This window comes from Astatotilapia calliptera, chromosome 15 (assembly GCF_900246225.1).
Source record: "Astatotilapia calliptera chromosome 15, fAstCal1.2, whole genome shotgun sequence".
Lineage (NCBI taxonomy): Eukaryota > Metazoa > Chordata > Actinopteri > Cichliformes > Cichlidae > Astatotilapia > Astatotilapia calliptera.
The window spans coordinates 6,947,075-6,965,416 of NC_039316.1; the positions used below are offsets into that span (position 1 = coordinate 6,947,075).

The window sequence follows — 18,342 nt, forward strand, 5'->3', positions numbered from 1 at the left end:
AAAAGCTGATTTCAGATATTTGACTTGAATACACAGCTTAATTATAGTTGTTTTCAGTATCACAATAACTTTTACACATGTTAGTGGAATTTCAATTTTCATATATATCATATATTAATGCTGATTTGGCACTTTGTGCTTACAGTGTGATATTCTGAACCTGGATTATTGTGCAGGATATCTCTATTCTCCTCTCTGTACATCTAACACAGCATAAGAAAGAAGTATTTTGTTATGTTAGATGAACCAAACTTTAAACTTTAAATAAGCTATTTGAATATATTTTGCAAATAATGTTCTTACCTTTAAAATAGATTATTGTAGGTTTTGTTCATCAGTATAATGAAGAATAACTCTGGTTTGAGATACCAGATCTCAACTTGCTGAAGTTTGTTCCTTCACTAAACTGTTCAGACCCAGTTCTTGTCCTGTATTTTATTATTCAAGGCGTTCTCATCTGGGATTGGGTATGCAAAGCACTTCCTGTTGTGAAACTCTGAGTCTCAGTCAGTCTTATAAATCTGTTCTTCTTTTGTTGTAAATACTAAAAGCATATATTATTTTAGTTAGTCAGATTAATAAGAAATTGATGACTAATCATTGCTTTAAAATGACCTTTCGATAAAATGTTTTGTTGTTTTCTAAGAACGCTGTGTTCATTCTTTACTTGCTATTTCCTAATTAATTTGTCCATTCAGCATTTAAGTTGATTTTGGCATCTGTAGTCACACAGAGCAATTTCCGTCACATTATCTTAACTTCCTCTTTTTCCAGCCTATGTTTCTCAATGTATTCCTTACTTTTCCTTCATATTTGCTTTCCTGAAAGAAAACAACATTTTAACAAGGAAAATGTCAAATATTGAGAAGAAAGTTAATGGTTTGTTTCCAGTGGGTTGCCATTTACATACTTTTGTTCAAAGAAGAGGGGATCCTACAAAAAAATGGCCCTATCTGCTTTTTTGAGACGTGAGCAACTATTGAGCAATAAGAGGAGATGAGTAGTTGTCCCATTCTTGTCTGATAGGATTATAGCTGCTCAACAATCATGAGTCATCTTTATAGTTTTCATTTCATGGTGTGTTTCAAATGTTTTCAGGTAGTGTAAGGTAGTTCAGCATGTGGACTCTTCTGCAGTGAAGCAATGCTGTTGTAATAGTTGCAGTGTGCCGTTTAGCAGTGTTTCACTGGCATACAGTGGGGCAAAAAAGTATTTAGTCAGCCACCGATTGTGCAAGTTCCCCCACCTAAAATGATGACAGAGGTCAGTAATTTGCACCAGAGGTACACTTCAACTGTGAGAGACAGAATGTGAAAAAAAAAATCCATGAATCCACATGGTAGGATTTGTAAAGAATTTATTCGTAAATCAGGGTGGAAAATAAGTATTTGGTCAATAACAAAAATACAACTCAATACTTTGTAACATAACCTTTGTTGGCAATAACAGAGGTCAAACGTTTACTATAGGTCTTTACCAGGTTTGCACACACAGTAGCTGGTATTTTGGCCCATTCCTCCATGCAGATCTTCTCGAGAGCAGTGATGTTTTGGGGCTGTCGCCGAGCAACACGGACTTTCAACTCCCGCCACAGATTTTCTATGGGGTTGAGGTCTGGAGACTGGCTAGGCCACTCCAGGACTTTCAAATGCTTCTTACGGAGCCACTCCTTTGTTGCCCGGGCGGTGTGTTTTGGATCATTGTCATGTTGGAAGACCCAGCCTCGTTTCATCTTCAAAGTTCTCACTGATGGAAGGAGGTTTTGGCTCAAAATCTCACGATACATGGCCCCATTCATTCTGTCCTTAACACGGATCAGTCGTCCTGTCCCCTTGGCAGAAAAACAGCCCCATAGCATGATGTTTCCACCCCCATGCTTCACAGTAGGTATGGTGTTCTTGGGATGCAACTCAGTATTCTTCTTCCTCCAAACACGACCAGTTGAGTTTATACCAAAAAGTTCTACTTTGGTTTCATCTGACCACATGACATTCTCCCAATCCTCTGCTGTATCATCCATGTGCTCTCTGGCAAACTTCAGACGGGCCTGGACATGCACTGGCTTCAGCAGCGGAACACATCTGGCACTGCGGGATTTGATTCCCTGCCGTTGTAGTGTGTTACTGATGGTGACCTTTGTTACTTTGGTCCCAGCTCTCTGCAGGTCATTCACCAGGTCCCCCCGTGTGGTTCTGGGATCTTTGCTCACCGTTCTCATGATCATTTTGACCCCACGGGATGAGATCTTGCGTGGAGCCCCAGATCGAGGGAGATTATCAGTGGTCTTGTATGTCTTCCATTTTCTGATGATTGCTCCCACAGTTGATTTTTTCACACCAAGCTGCTTGCCTATTGTAGATTCACTCTTCCCAGTCTGGTGCAGGTCTACAATACTTTTCCTGGTGTCCTTCGAAAGCTCTTTGGTCTTGGCCATGGCGGCGTTTGGAGTCTGACTGTTTGAGGCTGTGGACAGGTGTCTTTTATACAGATGATGAGTTCAAACAGGTGCCATTCATACAGGTAACGAGTGGGGGACAGAAAAGCTTCTTACAGAAGACGTTACAGGTCTGTGAGAGCCAGAGATTTTCCTTGTTTGAGGTGACCAAATACTTATTTTCCACCCTAATTTACGAATAAATTCTTTACAAATCCTACCATGTGAATTCATGGATTTCTTTTTCACATTCTGTCTCTCACAGTTGAAGTGTACCTCTGGTGCAAATTACTGACCTCTGTCATCATTTTAAGTGGGGGAACTTGCACAATCGGTGGCTGACTAAATACTTTTTTGCCCCACTGTATGCAAGGCCTTACCTGAAAAAGACATTGTCTAGGTGGGAGCATATGTTGCTCTAAAACCTAGTGTTTACTTTTCACTGCACGGATGGTGAGTTTCCATTGCAAGCTGCCAATTCCATAGGCTCTAATGCAACCTGTACCATCAGGGATGCGGGCTTTTGAACTAAATGTTCATAACAAGCTGGATGGTCCCTCTGTTCTTTAGTCTGGAGGACGTGTTGTCCATGTTTTCCAAAAATAATTTAAAATTTTGATTCCTTTGACCAAAGACCAATATTCCACTTTGTCTTAGTCTATTTTAATTGAGCTTTGACCAAGATAAGACTGTTCATAGATGACTTCTTCTTAGCATGGCAGTGCTTTAACCTGCACTTGTGGATGCTACAGTGAGCTTTTCCACACTGACTTATTTTTGTATATCCTATGATATACTGTGAATCAATTTTTGTCAGACAGAAAAATCCAATGTGGTTAGCAAAGGTTATCATTGTCCCCTCACAGCAATAAACTTATGGGTTTGAATCTTGAAGTTTGCATGTTCCTTTGTGTCCTCTCTAGAGGTACTCTGGTCTTCTCCCACAGTTCAAAGACATGCATGTTAAGTTAACTGTTAATTGTAAATTGACTATAGGTGTGTTTGTGAGAATGGTTTTCTGTCTCTCTTAATTAGTTTTGCAACAGACTGGTGATAGCTAAGAAAATGGGTGGATGACTGGCCAAATATTTCAGCTTTGTTTGGTTTGTGGTTGTGCTTAGACTTGTGGCCAAAGTCTATGCTTATGTTTTCACATATTGCATAAAATGAAATCACATAGTAGGTTTATTACTTTAAAATTCATGTGTGTATTTCTATAACACTCTCCATTCATTTCTTTATACTTCAAAACCAGAGTTTAGCATCTTCAGTCGGATGTGTGGGAATAAAGTGATAGAAAAAAATAGATACATTTGTTTGTCTATTCAGTTTTATATTATTTGTTACAAAGTCTTATTGCCTCAGACTTGGTAACACATAAAACAGTCCTCAGAGGGAAGTACTTGGTTCATCTGTTAAAAGCTTGCATGCAGTGAAAATGTCCTTATAGGGACTGTTTGAAGAAAAAAAAAAAGGGTTGTAGCCAGCACAACCAGAGGCTGTGAATAACGTGAAAGTACTAACTGGCCCAATGAATTGAACTGAGTCTTGGCAATCTTCTATTTCCAAACTTTGTCAATGGCCGAATTTGAAACTAGTGTTAGAGAATACTGGAGTTTGAAAGGACAGCAGGTTAAACACATATTGACATTTGGGTAAATTATTACAGGATCTGAGGTTCTCTGATAGGAAATTACATCACAAAGCTACCTGAAAAAGAAGACACTGTGTGCAGTCTGATAAACAGGCTGGTCATGTCACAAACAAGATAATAGTCTAATAAGTAGAAATGCGTGTATATACCAGAGTTATAATTAGAACAGCAATTGCAGCGCTAGGAGTACTTTTATCTTGTTATTGGCTTGGATTTGTGTTAATATTAGACTGTTGTAAGGACCTTGCACTTCCTTAAGACAAATACTTTGAAGACCTTAAATTATGTATTAAAGGCAATACTGTACAGTTAGCAACTATTTTTAACTTTCAAATGCTCACTCTACTTCAGCTTGAATTGTTCTAACATTTTTGGCAAGTCCAATAGCGGCCACTGCAGTTTCCCCACAGAAAATAAAGTCAGATACACTTACCAATCACTATGTTAGCTACACCAGTTCAACTGCTGGTCAATCCAAATATCTAATCAGCCTTTGACATGGCTGCATCTTAGTGCATTTTAGGGAAAGAGACATGCCTTCCAAAGTTCAAACCAAGCACCAGAATGTGGAAGAAAGGGGATTTAAATGACTTTGAACATGGTTGTTGGTGCCGGACAGGATGGTCTAACTATTTCGGAAACTGCTGATCTACTGGGATTGTAACAAAACCCTACTGTGGTATAGGGAAAATATGTGGTATAGGGAAAATATGTGGTATAGGGAAAATATGTGGTATAGGGAAAAGGAGAAAATCACTGCATAGATCCATCCTGCTTGTATAAACGGTTCAGACTGGTGCTAGTAGTATAATGGTATATGGGAACTTTGGCACACTTTAGGACCTTTAGCATCGGTTGTGCAGCTTTCAAACACCAAAGAATACCTGAGTGTAGCTGCTAACGATTCCCTTATGACCTCAGTGTACCCATCTTCTGATGACTGGTTTCAGTAATGTAATGTAATCAAGCATCTTTGCGATGTGGTTGGGGGCAAGTTCAAACTACAGCACTTCTGTTCAATTAGGCTATTATACAATATCACATTTTAAGTAGTGATGGGCAAATGAAGCTTTCTGAAGCATTGAAGCTTGTATTGAAAAGGGGTTAATTATTAAACGGTTTTCAACAGTCCTCTTTGGTGGCATCTGGTGGCCAAAAACATGAAGAGCATCTTAATTCTACAAATTAAACTGCTTCATTATGAATTCCCACTCAAGAGCTCAGTTGACAGCTTCTGTTTAATACCATGTGACAGTTATTCAATTCAATTCAATTCAATTCAATTCAATTCAATTCAATTTTATTTATATAGCACCAAATCACAACAAAAGTCGCCTCAAGGTGCTTCATAGATACAGAGAAAAACCCAACAATCATATGACCCCCTATGAGCAAGCACTTTGGCAACAGTGGGAAGGAAAAACTCCCTTTTAACAGGAAGAAACCTCCGGCGGAACCAGGCTCAGGGAGGAGCGGGGCCATCTGCTGCAACCGGTTGGGGTGAGAGAAGGAAGACAGGATAAAAGACATGCTGTGGAAGAGATACAGAGGTTAATAACAGATATGATTCAATGCAGAGAGGTCTATCAACACATAGTGAGTGAGAAAGTGCATGCATCATGGGAATCCCCCGGCAGCCTACGTCTATTGCAGCATAACTAAGGGAGGATCCAGGGTCACCTGGTCCAGCCCTAACTATATGCTTTAGCAAAAAGGAAAGTTTTAAGCCTAATCTTAAAAGTAGAGATAGTGTCTGTCTCCTGAATCCAAACTGGAAGCTGGTTCCACAGAAGAGGGGCCTGAAAACTGAAGGCTCTCCCTCCCATTCTACTTTTAAATACTCTAGGAACAACAAGTAGTTCTGCAGTGCGAGAGCGAAGAGCTCTAATAGGGTGATATGGTACTACAAGGTCATTAAGATAAGATGGGGCCTGATTATTTAAGACCTTGTATGTGAGGAGCAAGATTTTGAATTCAATTCTGGATTTAACAGGAAGCCAATGAAGGGAAGCCAAAACAGGAGAAATATGCTCTCTCTTTCTAGTCCCTGTCAGTACTCTTGCTGCAGCATTTTGGATTAGCTGAAGGCTTTTCAGTGAGTGTTTTGGACATCCTTTTGGACACACCATTGTGGTGCTGTATTATTTTGGAGTGAAAAAAATGTTGTCTATTTGTTTATTCATCAAATTTATCATTTGTCATTGTGTTCTCCCTTTGTTTCTGACTCCTTGACATTTGTAAACAGTTAAATAAAAAATAATTCTAAATGTATATTTACACTCTTAGAATAGGTTGGGCGTAATGCTTGTGCTATGAGGTACCTGCCTCATTGTGATTATGTAAAAACCAGTGTGTGTCGTACCTTGGTTTGCTATTTCTTACACCAAAACACCACAAATCCCGCAAACAATCACTTCCTTATCCGTGCTCGCATTCTCGCCAGTCCGGACTTCGTAAGTTCACACTGGAGTCTGGACGCAGCGCGATTATTCGAATGGCAGTGTACTTGATGACATCTTCTCGCCGGGGTTTTTTACTGTCATCCCCTCTTAATTTAATTGTGATTAATAAATGCAATGGACATTACACATGATATAAAAAAAATACACGTGATGCAGTAGATTTCTTTAAGGAAGAAAAAACATAATTTTAAAAAAGTATCTTAAACACTGACAAAATTCGCTTTTACGCATCATCTGCTTCATAACGTCTAATAAGCTTCATAGTTAAGCACAAGCACTACGTGACAGAAACACAAGCTTAATTTCTCTTAATAAAAATAGTATACATGTAATGCCTGAATAAAAACAAACCGGTAAGATATTAGAATACTTATTTTTATTTTAGTACACACTCAAAACTTAAAACAGACAGCTGGGATTCACGTGACTCTGACCAGATGAACCAAATGTGGGTTTTTTGGGTGGGGGGTTGAGACACCTGAGCATCAGCTTCAAATGGACAATCACTGATTTTATGATTCTAAAACAAATAGGAACACACTTTCATTCCATTAAAAAATGGAAAAATAGATTTTTCTCCTCTACTCTTTTCAATTGAGTAAACTTTAATCCATCTTGGAATAAGGTTGTAGAGTTATCTACGATAAAAACTATGTATCTATTCGCTGCTGTTAGCTTTGGTATCACACCGTGTTACTTGAAATGTCAGTTAAAAGATATATTGTTCTAAACCTGGCTTCAGTTCTCCCCACAGAAGCATATTTCTGAACCCCATGATTGTAGCAGCTATTACTGAAATATGGTCACCCAGACCTGACCTATAGGGCACACTGCTGGCTAACCGTGATATGGTTGCACTTCATCACTGAACTAAAGTGGAATTTACAGATATCTGTACTTTACATGAGTAGTTATTATTCTGACAACTTTCTACTTTTACTCTCTACATTTTTAAATTAATATCTGTACTTTCTACTTCTTTCCTTTTCAATACAGGTTCGTTACTCTTGGTTAGTGGGCCGGTCCGGAAGAAGTGCACGTGTGCCTAAGTTGTGGCCTTGGTCCCATATAACATTTGATAAGCATTACAGAACAGGAGTGACCATAAAGGAAGCAATGTTTGTTTTGTTCTTTTTTAACTGTCAGGTAATTTCTAATGCAACATTTGAAATTACATGCAAGCAGCAGAAATGAGCTTCCTCCAAAGGATGGCTGGGCTCTCCCTCAGAGATTCAGGGACAGGGACACAGTACAATGAATATTCTGATACTGGATGACTGGTTTTCTTTGTTTTCGAGAAAGCATCCCCCTTAATATGCTGTTCTATTTTGTTAGCTGCATGAACAGAAGATGCATCTGGTTTATTATAAATAATAAAAAGTGCCTCAATTTTGTCCACTTGCCTCAGAGACACAGTGCATCCTGCTGAAATAATCTCCATGAGTACTGTGTCATCTCATGGAGTACATACACACACATGATGTGTGTGTATGTACACACACATGCATTGAAAAAACAGTCATGAAAAATAAAGTACACTCTCTTTCCATTTGAAGGCTCAACCTCAGCTGAACACGACATATTACACTGTGTGCCGTTTATTTAACAAAAGCTAACCCAAACAGCAGAAGCAGCCTCCAAGTTTATTCTTACTGCTTCCATAGGAATTAAGAGTGTGAGAGGCAGCCAGATGTTAATCAGTCAATCAAATGCACTTTATTGGCTGATCATCAGCAAGAAAATCAGGAAGGACAACCATATGTAATTCAATTACATTTTATTTTATAATGCCAGATCACAAAAGTCACCCTAAGGTCTATAATAAATGGCTTATATTGCAGCGATATAGAGGGTCCTAACTGAAAAAGAACAGAAGGACTTTTTGGAGATGCTAACACTGTAGAGAGAGATCTGCTCTCCTTGGTGTCATATTCTATTGTACAGAACTCACAGGTATGAAATGAACAGAGGCAAGTGAAGGTGCTGCCTCAAGTGACTGATATTGTGTCAACTTTAGATCACCATTGTACTAGGTGACACCAGGGAGATGCTGGGCCTTTCCAGTAAGGCAAAAAAGTTGTTTATCATGGTATGTATATCAGAAATAGTTAAATTTATCAACAATTATACAAAACTGAGCAAACAAAGCACAAAGTTACTGATCTATAGTCAATATAGTATATAGTACTTATAGTACTTATATCGACTTATAGTCAATATAAGTCAGAAGCATTTCCATGAGGATTTCCATTTCCATTTTCTTTTGATATTCACAGCAGTATGACCTAATATCTACTTTAGGGAAGATGAAGATTTGTGATCTGAGAATTTATGGGAGAAATATCAAACACATGTGTTCTCTTATTATAATGTAGATAATTTCATTTCCGTCACTCCAGTTTACCTCTGGAGCAGGGTTCATTGTGATTTCAGGCTTCTGTAGAGCAACAGAAACAGAAATTAAATGTTTGTTATGTATTAACCAAATGGCAAGCAGTGAGCTAATTTGTCAGTTCAAAATGAGCTATGCCTCTTACCTAAGCAGATAACACTGGCATCTTCATTATGCTCACAGTTATTTTGTCCAAAACCAGGATGTGAACAGTGTGAAAGTGCAGACTCTTGGCCTGAGCATGCTACGTTATCCAGCCATATAGGGCCAGTGCCTCTACCAAAATGAGCACTTTCAGGTGCTGAAATGGCATGACCGCATCCAAGCTGTCTGCATACCACATCAGCATCTCTCATTTCCCAAAAGTCATCACACACAGTTCCCCACTGTCCTTTATAGAAGACCTCCACTCTGCCGGAGCATTCACCTGAGCCACCCACCAACCGGACTTGTTCTGCATAACAGAGCAGAAAGAGTGAATACAAATTCAAAGGGACATCTTTAAAACAAACATCTACATGTAGTTCTCAAAAGACATCTGTGCTGTACATGTGCGCACAATATATTGTACAATATTTTCACATTAATATGTAGATCATATAGCTTAGATGCAGCTAACAGACTCTTTCGATTTTCAACGAATAACAATTACTTACGTGTAATATTACTTGGATATTATATAGCATTTAGTCACTTTTATTTAAAATGAAACATTAAATGTGTATACTACTCAGGTATATAGTATGTAAGATAAGAAACTAATGAACTACATTAGGGTAGCTGTGAAGGAAGAAATGCCAACCCTGGCTTTTACAAAACATACCTGTAAGCACCTCTACAGCTTACATATACCAATTTATAACAAATTATACCAAGCAGCTCTTGGTTTTACCTACTTCCTTAACTTACAAGCATGAAAGTGCTGTAGACTTTTTTTTATCTGTTCAGGATAATGTAAAAAACATTGTATTTTCAAAAAATAACAAACTAAGCATTTATTTGCATTGTGCAAATGAAATCACAATTTTTCATGCCTCAGTTTTTGTGGAATCAAATACTGATGAATTTCCTCTATATTGTGTATTGTCTCATACGTTAAAACAAAACATCAAATTAGTTTCAGGTTCTTAAAAATGAACCTACATGCTTTTTAACAGCCACCAGAAAGTGACATCTGTGGTTTGCAAAATGCCTCCTATCCTACCAAAGTTTGAGGGAAAATGAGTTCTAACTTGATGCCTATGAAAACTTTCATTCTGAATTCATGGTATCAGTCATTCAGGTATACTGGTAAAAACATTTGCCTTACAGGTGAAATATTCCCAGTTTGCGAGTGGTACGCATAACAAACTCAGCAAAACAAGGTCACAAGTTAGTGTAACCCAGCGCTGGGGGTATCAAAGCACCAAGACGGTGATGGTGAAAACACTTATCTCAAAGCTCCATAACAGAACATCAGGGCAGCGGTTGATGAAAGTTAGGGTTACCCTCATCATTCATAATGTCTATGACCTTAAGAAAAAATGTGCCAGAATTTTTAACATATAATAATAAAAGTCTTTACCTGCACAGAAAACACCAGCATCATGTTCATGCCCGCAGGTTGCTCTTGTAAAACCTTTGCCCGAGCATTGCTGAATAGAAGTCACAGCATCTCAAAGCATGAAGAGCTAGCCTCCACCACTGGTCCACTGCCTGGGCCGTAAAAAGCAGCACCAGGAGCATTCATGGCACGTCCACACTCCAGAGTCTCGCACACCACTCCAGCTTTACTTAGAGTCCAGTCCGTGTCACACACTGTGTGCCACTGGGAATCATGACGAACTTCCACTCTTCCAGAGCACTTATGAGTACCGTTAACCAACCGGACAGTCAAGCTTCCTGTGAAGGCAAATAAAGAGCACATGCAACCACAGGATATGGAAGAATACAACATAAATACAAGAACTGTGATGTATTTAGTAGAGATGGACCGATCTGATATTGCGTATCGGATATCGGAGAAAAATAAAAAATGTAATCCGATCCATTAAATATCACGAAAGCACCTCACAAAACTTGCAACACGCCGTAACTCGCCTCAGAACGTTAGCACGTCGGAGCAGTATGCATCACGTGATAGAGCGGCTCTTAGTGATGTGCGATACCACTGATTTCCTTTCCGATCCGATACCAAGTACTTTTCAGGGTGGTATCGACGATACTGATCCGATACCGATACTTTATACAAAAAAACATATTTTATTTATTGTATCTCAAATTATAGCGTCATAATGATTACAGGACATCAGATTACTTGTTCTTATCACTTAATAATGCAGAGTTCATCACATAGAAATAAAAAAAACTGAAGTTGTGCGCTAGTGTATGAATGTGACAGTGAATGAATAGTGGTATTGTAAAGCGCTTTGGGTGCCTTGAAAAGCGCTATATAAATCCAATCCATTATTATTATTATTATTATTTGAATACCTTGCCTGCCTGCAGCACTAAAGGACTCTGTGAGAGAGTGTGTCTCGCCCTAGCAGCACCTGTCCCTCTCCTCTTCTTCAGTTCGTCTCAACATACGTGCCTCATATTCTGTGATATGATTTACTCTGAGGTGTTTGACAAGGTTAGTGATGTTGCCACAACCATACATGCCAACCCTCCCGATTTTTCCGGGAGAATCCCGGAGCCACCATTCTCCCAATTTTCCACCTGGACAACAAAATTGAAAAACCATATTGCAGAATTCATAGCGCGGCCGAGCCAATTCTAGTTTCCAACAATGGCGGCAGCGACTTAGTTTTAATATTACTCTTATTTCTCTTTGTGGGTCGCAAAAAAACCCAAACTTTTAACATGTTTTCAGGTGAGAATGTAGCTGTGTAAACTTCAAATATCTGAGCCGATCGACACATCGTCTTCAAACCCCCGCGGGCTTTCACTACTCGGGTTAAACATGATATATAAGTCACTTTGATAACTTAAAAATGTTATTGTTTGGCTTTTTCAGTGTTTTGTTTGTTCGTGAGTAAATCGGTTTGGCTGAGATTAAAGTTATTAGATTAGATTAAATTAAATTAAACTTTATACAGCCGTATTTCGCACATGACTATGAAAGGCGGAAGAGGAAGTAGTTCCTTTGAATGTAGACAATCCGAATGTTATAGTTTCTTTCCACTGTGTTGCTGTTAATGATAAACTACAAATTAACCCTAAATTACTAAAAATATCGATATTTTAATGTGAGAATCGATTCTAGAACATAAATGACTGGTATCGGAGGAATCGATATTTCAGGATCGATCCGCACATCACTAGCGGCTCTGGCATGCGGGACCTGTCGGTGGTCTGGATAGCATTTGGAGCTTCGCTAGCAACCCGGCATTTCATCTCCGACAAAGTTATCCCCGAGAGAAGTAAAGCAAGTGTGTAAGTCCATCTCTGAATGTTTGTAAAGCATTCCTGCTAAGCTTAACAAGCGACTGCCTCTTCTTGCTGCTACTTCAATCATGAAACTCTTAATGATCAGCTGATCGGCTTTTCTGTCGCGAGTCCGTCTCTCTTGTTTGTTTTTGGCCCACTTTGCACCAGAAAGAGGAAACCAGCGGCTGAACAACAGCAGCACGTTTAAGCTTGATCAGCTGTTGCTAGAATGTATTTAATATTACTTTCTACACCAGGATCTTTTTCTACGTAGCTGACGCTGGTAACTGTGCAGGGGCGGATCTAGCAAAGTTTAGCCAGGGGGGCCGATAGGGCATTAACAGGGAAAAGGGGGGGCACAAAGACATACTTTTCTTTCTTATTCTCATTTAAAATGTCGAGCTTTTAATAAATAATTATCTGACACCCAAAGTTTTAATTTGATCTAAAATGAATAGAAGTCAATTACTGTATATAGTGACTTTTAAGTCTAATATATATACCCTAGTAAGTTATAGTACTTTTTCCTTTGGGAAGGTACCATCTGTGCAGTCTGCAATTTTGTTGAAGAAAGATGTTGAATCTATTTAATATTTCTTGAAAAATAATTGATTTCTGTGCATTTTTTTTCACACTGCATCAAATTAAGGTTGATTACGTCGATTAAGCATCATGAGGTGGAGCGTGAGGGGTGGTTCCCTATTTTTTATTTATTTATTTTTGTTGTTGCTGGGAGTTGGAACCCTATTAGTTAGGTTGCTTAATATTTATGCTAAGTACTCTTTAAAATACCAGAATAGGGAGGATGGTGTAGGTTTAAGTTTATTAGATTGATCAGTATTGCTGAACTATGAAATATTTTTTTTGCATACAGGTATAACAGAATAGCTTTAGTGTAGTTGTTGTTTTAAACTTGAGTATGAACTTATACAAAATGCAGCAAGATATTTAAAAAACAGTTTTGTTGATTAAAAAACACTATATCGGATTCATATCGGTATTGGCAGATATCCAAATTTATGATATCGGTATCGGTATCGGACATAAAAAAGTGGTATCGTGCCATCTCTAGTACCAATGTACCTGCACATGTGATGTGACAATAAAAGTGATTTGATTTGATTTGATTTGATTACATCAAAGGACACCATGGTTTCATCTGGATCCAGGGTAAGTTTCTGGACCTTGTCGGTGAAGTCGGTGGAGTTCTTGATGTGGTGTGGGGTGTTCCCCACAAGAGGAGCAAGGATGGTAGCAAGGTGTTTAGCAATGTTATAAGTGGCTGAGTTTATGCTACTGACTATGGGTCTGAGTGGGACAGCTTCCTTGTGGATTTTAGGAAGTCCATAGATGCAGGGTATGGCATCCCCTGGGTAAAGGCGGTGATATGTAAGGCGATGGTTTGAAAGAGGAGTGAAAGAAGCCATCTATGTCCACTGTGAGCGACCATCTTTGAACAGAGGCGGTGGTTTACGACACCAACTCTCTGCCTTCTATAATCCAGTTTTGAGATCCCTTCCAAGACGCCTTAACGCCCACTCACATCCTGGGCCATCTGATCTCAGGAATTCGCATGATAAGGTGGGGCCAGGCTTCACAATGAACTCACCCGAAACTCTGGCTGATTGGGACCCACACCCAGTTTCATACCTTGGCTCAGGCGATTAGAGGATCATCAGGGGGTCCTTTTGTCCCTCTGTGGGGGGTTACTCCCACTAGGTTTATATCTGGGACTCTCCACCATTTGACCTTAGAACTGAAGAAGCTTCTCGGATGAGAAGTGAAACGTCTTCAAGCAACTTAAAGAAGTCCAGACGCCTTTCTTTGCAAGCTCCTTTGACTACGGAACTGGAGTGCATCAAATAAAAATACTAATAGTACCTGGAACTGCTGAGGATGTCACTTTTACAATATAGATATTAATGTAAAATCACAACTGCTGCGCACCTAGTTTGTCTAAAAACACGATTGTTTATACACTTTTTGTCGTGAGAGCTAAATTAAGACAGAGCTAGCTAGATGTGATTGACAAATAAATATATAGGGTCCTGTAGCCACATATCACCTGTGGGATGCAGAGCCAGGGTACAGCAGGATAGCACAGAGCAGGGGAGTGTGTGCCCAAATGTGTGGAGAACTGGCTGGGTTTCTGGCTGATCTCAGCAACAGAAAGCTGAACTGAAAAGACTATTTATTTACCATTATTACTGCTGATGCTGGAGGGGCTCAAAATGACTCCTGCAACCAGTTCTCATTTTAAGAAATTCCAAGTGTATTTTAAATTTGACTACAACTCTAGAGCAAGTTGGAACAAGGCCATGTCTTCTATGAACGGTCTGTAAACATTTGCAAACTAGGAAGACCAGTTGCTGGCCTTCTGGGAGAGAAATGAAGGAATGAAGAAGAAGGAAGCAATGAAGCTTATTTGCAAAAGAATAGCATACTACATTAGCTGTAGTATGGTGTTTAGCACTGTCTCACTGAAATATACATGGAAACAGATGTCCTCTTGCTGGAAGCATCTGTTTCTCTCAAACTTGTATCTGGATTTCAGCATTTTTGGTGTTTTGCCAGATTTTCAAGCTGGCAGTTTCATGGGCATTAATGCATCCTCATACTGATGCTGTTGCTTGAACTAAAGACTGATAAGCAGTGTGGTCCCTCACCTCTTTACTTCACAGGACACAGCTTGTTTTCCAAAAAGAATTTCACTTTTTGATGATGTTAAATTCTTTTTGATGTTCTATTGTGAATCAAATATGGATTTGGAAATCTTTGCATTTATTCTTTACTTACATTAAAAAAAAAAGAGAGAGATCCAAACGTTTTGTTTTTGGAACTGGGTTTGTATGTTTTTCTTACCTGTGCAGAAAACACCAGCCACTACAGTGTTGTTGCAAGTCCTGTCTCGATATGGATATGGTCTTTGTTGACACTGATTCAATGTAGACTCTTTTCCATTGCATTCAATTTGATTTGTCCAGGTCTGTCCTGTACCAGGGCCAAGCTGAAGAAGCTTATGGGGCCTCCCACAGTCCAACTGTCTGCACACCACTGCTGCATCATTGATGTCCCAGAATTCAGCACACACAGTCCCCCACTGGCCTTTATTGAAATACTCTACTCTTCCATCACAACGAGTGGATCCACCGGCTAATCTCACATTACCTGGAAAGCAGAGTTGTTATATAAATCTAACATAAATCTATAAATACAAAGAAAAATGCAAAGAAAAAATACAAATGAATCATATCACCAACAGACCATTTTAGACTTAATCAGCTATGATTTCTGCATCATACAGATGGAATATGTTTTACAGCATCAAAAATGACTCAGAAATTGCTCTTTTCATAGTTTCAATGTTGCTGACCCTTGGCTATATTACCCTCACTGGGTGATCAGTGCATCATCAGATCAATAGCATTTACCATTGTAAGTGGTTAATATTCATCTGTTGGTCTCACATTGTGTTTGCTAAATGCTGGTAATGGTGAAATCACTTGTTAGGCATAAAATAATTTGCCATATTGCATTTGTTCTACCTAGAAGTAGACTGTCCGTTTAAAGGTATCAAAAAGGTCAAGTTGACCTCAATGAGTAAAGGGATTAATTATGTGTAATAATAATTTAGAGCAATTCAATAGCAAAATTGTGTAAAGGAACGGTGACGAAGAGAGGAAAACAATATAAAAACAAAGGTTCAAAGATGCAGCTTCATGCTAAATCGTAGTGGCCAGCTAGCTGACTGAAACATGTGCAGCACTGAAGCACAGCCTATTTACAGCATCTTATATGGTCCAATTCTTTTGTGTGTTTGTGAATAGTTTGTGTGTGCTTTGACTGGCCTAATCCTATTGGTCTTCTCTCCGTATATGCACTGCTATAGCACACATATGTGAAGATAGTGACATAATTTATAACTTGGGTTGTACCTGATTAACATGTGTTTAGAATACAAAAATATTGATCTGATGGTTTACATCAACATTTTAAATGGAAAAAATCATACTTGATCTGTTTGATAAAGAACTTCATGGATTCATTTTCTTTTTGAAATATAACATCAAGTCTTACCTGAGCATACCACAGAGGCCTCTTCAATACCTTCGGTGATAGATCTGGTATAGTTCCTAAATGTGCACTGTGTGACAGAGCTCTCTCTACCATTACAGTGGATCTCATGTCCTCTCAGATCTTCACCTTGACCAAATGACCTTGAAATCTTGACAGGATCTCCACAATTTATCTCTCTGCACACCACTGTGGCTTCATTCATTCCCCAGTTAATATTAAATGCTGGTGACCAGTGTTCACCATAGTGGACCTCCACCCTTCCTGAGCACATGTCAGTCCCATTGATGAGTCGAATGGTAGCTACAAAGCAAAGAGGACAAAATCAGCAATTAGTTGGTGCCTGAAAATTGCATTAATTGAAATCCATACAATATTCTCACTGATGTCATGGAAATAACTGTGATATAAATTGTGGTGGGCCGTGGACTGTGATGCTGTGCAGATGTACCTGCACGGCATCTGCAATGCATCTGTGTTAAAACATGGGGAATCAGTGTTGTAAGTTGGTGTAAGTGTGGTTGCAGCCGAGAGCTGCAGCCACATATAATAAAGATGGCTTTAAACAACAACCTCTGGAAGTCATATCTAAAGATTAAAAAAAGACACAATATTTAATGACAAAATAGTTTTTACCTGAACAAATCACTCCTGCATCTTCACGGTGGCTGCACGAAAATCTTTCAGAGGGGCGATACCTGCAGTGCCCAAGGGACGTCTCATTACCCAAACAGTTGACAGAAGAATACCAGATCACTCCTTGGCCTTCACCAAAGAAGGCCTTAGATTTTGCTCTCTGAGGTGTTCCACAGTCCATGGCTCTGCACACCACCTCAGCCTCTCTGAAGTCCCAGCCATCATCACACACTGTTCCCCACCGGCCGTCATGCAGAATCTCCACTCGGCCAGAGCATCGGTCAATGCCGTTCACAAGCCTTATTGGTGGTTTACCTGAGGGCACACGTTAAAGTATTAGCAATGAATATTTCAATCTCTTACTCTTTTTTTAAATCCAGTATTATCAGATTTTTAAGGATATCTTCAACATGCTGTATGCTGATGAGTGTCCATCATTATCTGAAATGCAACCAAAAGATGTTAATGGCTGTCCCCCTTTTCAGGCAATAGCTCATACTGGACAGTTCGTATGTCCAAGAAACTTTAAAATGTGGTTAACTTCAGCAACAGGTGTATTTTAACCCAAAACACAGTCTTACACCAAATGTAACCAGGAAATTTTGGTGCTAAAGCTCAGGTCCATTTACTGCTGATTTAACTGAGGAAAAACATAGATAGAGTATGCTTGGGGAGTGTGAGTGTGTGTGTACAGTGTCCATTTCTGTTTGTCTCCACTGTGGCGTGGGTGTGGTCTCTGGCCGGCTGCAGAGGAGGGGTGACGCAGTGAGATCCTGGGGTGGCGCAGGGGCGGGGTGAACAGGTGTGCTGGGATATGAATGTGGTTGTGACTCTTTATATGTTCACAGTGACAGTCGGAGGAGGAGGAGAGCGGACCTGACAGTAGAGAGAGGGAGTGTCTGTGTCCCAGTGAAAAGCGAAAACCACAGTTGTAAATAAAAGTATTGCTGTCATCACAGTCGTGTCCAGTGTATGCATAATGGGTCAAACGTTACACCACATTGGGCGAGTGCCAATTATTTGTATATGTGTGCATGAGGGTGGGAATGCATGTTTGTGTCTGTGTGTGCCTGTTTGTCTGTGTCTATATGTCAGGTCTTAGACTCCACCTCTCTGGACATATCTCAGGCCCCCCCAGGTGTGGGGACCTATCACCCCCACAACGCTCCCTGTCGGTGGCTGATGCCCTCAGATGTTGGTGCGTTTCAGGCAGGTTCTCGGTGTCCAGGGCTGGGCGCTCAGGTATGTACCGGCTCATTCCTGGTGGCTGCTTGGCAGG

General features: G+C 39.6%; 1 protein-coding gene across 1 annotated transcript in view; it reads right to left on the reverse strand.

The window, feature by feature from the left end:
* Positions 1-18,342, reverse strand: part of LOC113037269 (deleted in malignant brain tumors 1 protein-like) — a 55,194-nt gene that overhangs the window by 12,230 nt on the left and 24,622 nt on the right. Inside the window, 6 exon segments of the mRNA XM_026194171.1 lie at positions 9,284-9,396; positions 10,507-10,597; positions 10,600-10,823; positions 15,216-15,521; positions 16,431-16,730; positions 17,064-17,378. Coding sequence (XP_026049956.1) covers positions 9,284-9,396; positions 10,507-10,597; positions 10,600-10,823; positions 15,216-15,521; positions 16,431-16,730; positions 17,064-17,378 — 1,349 coding nt within the window.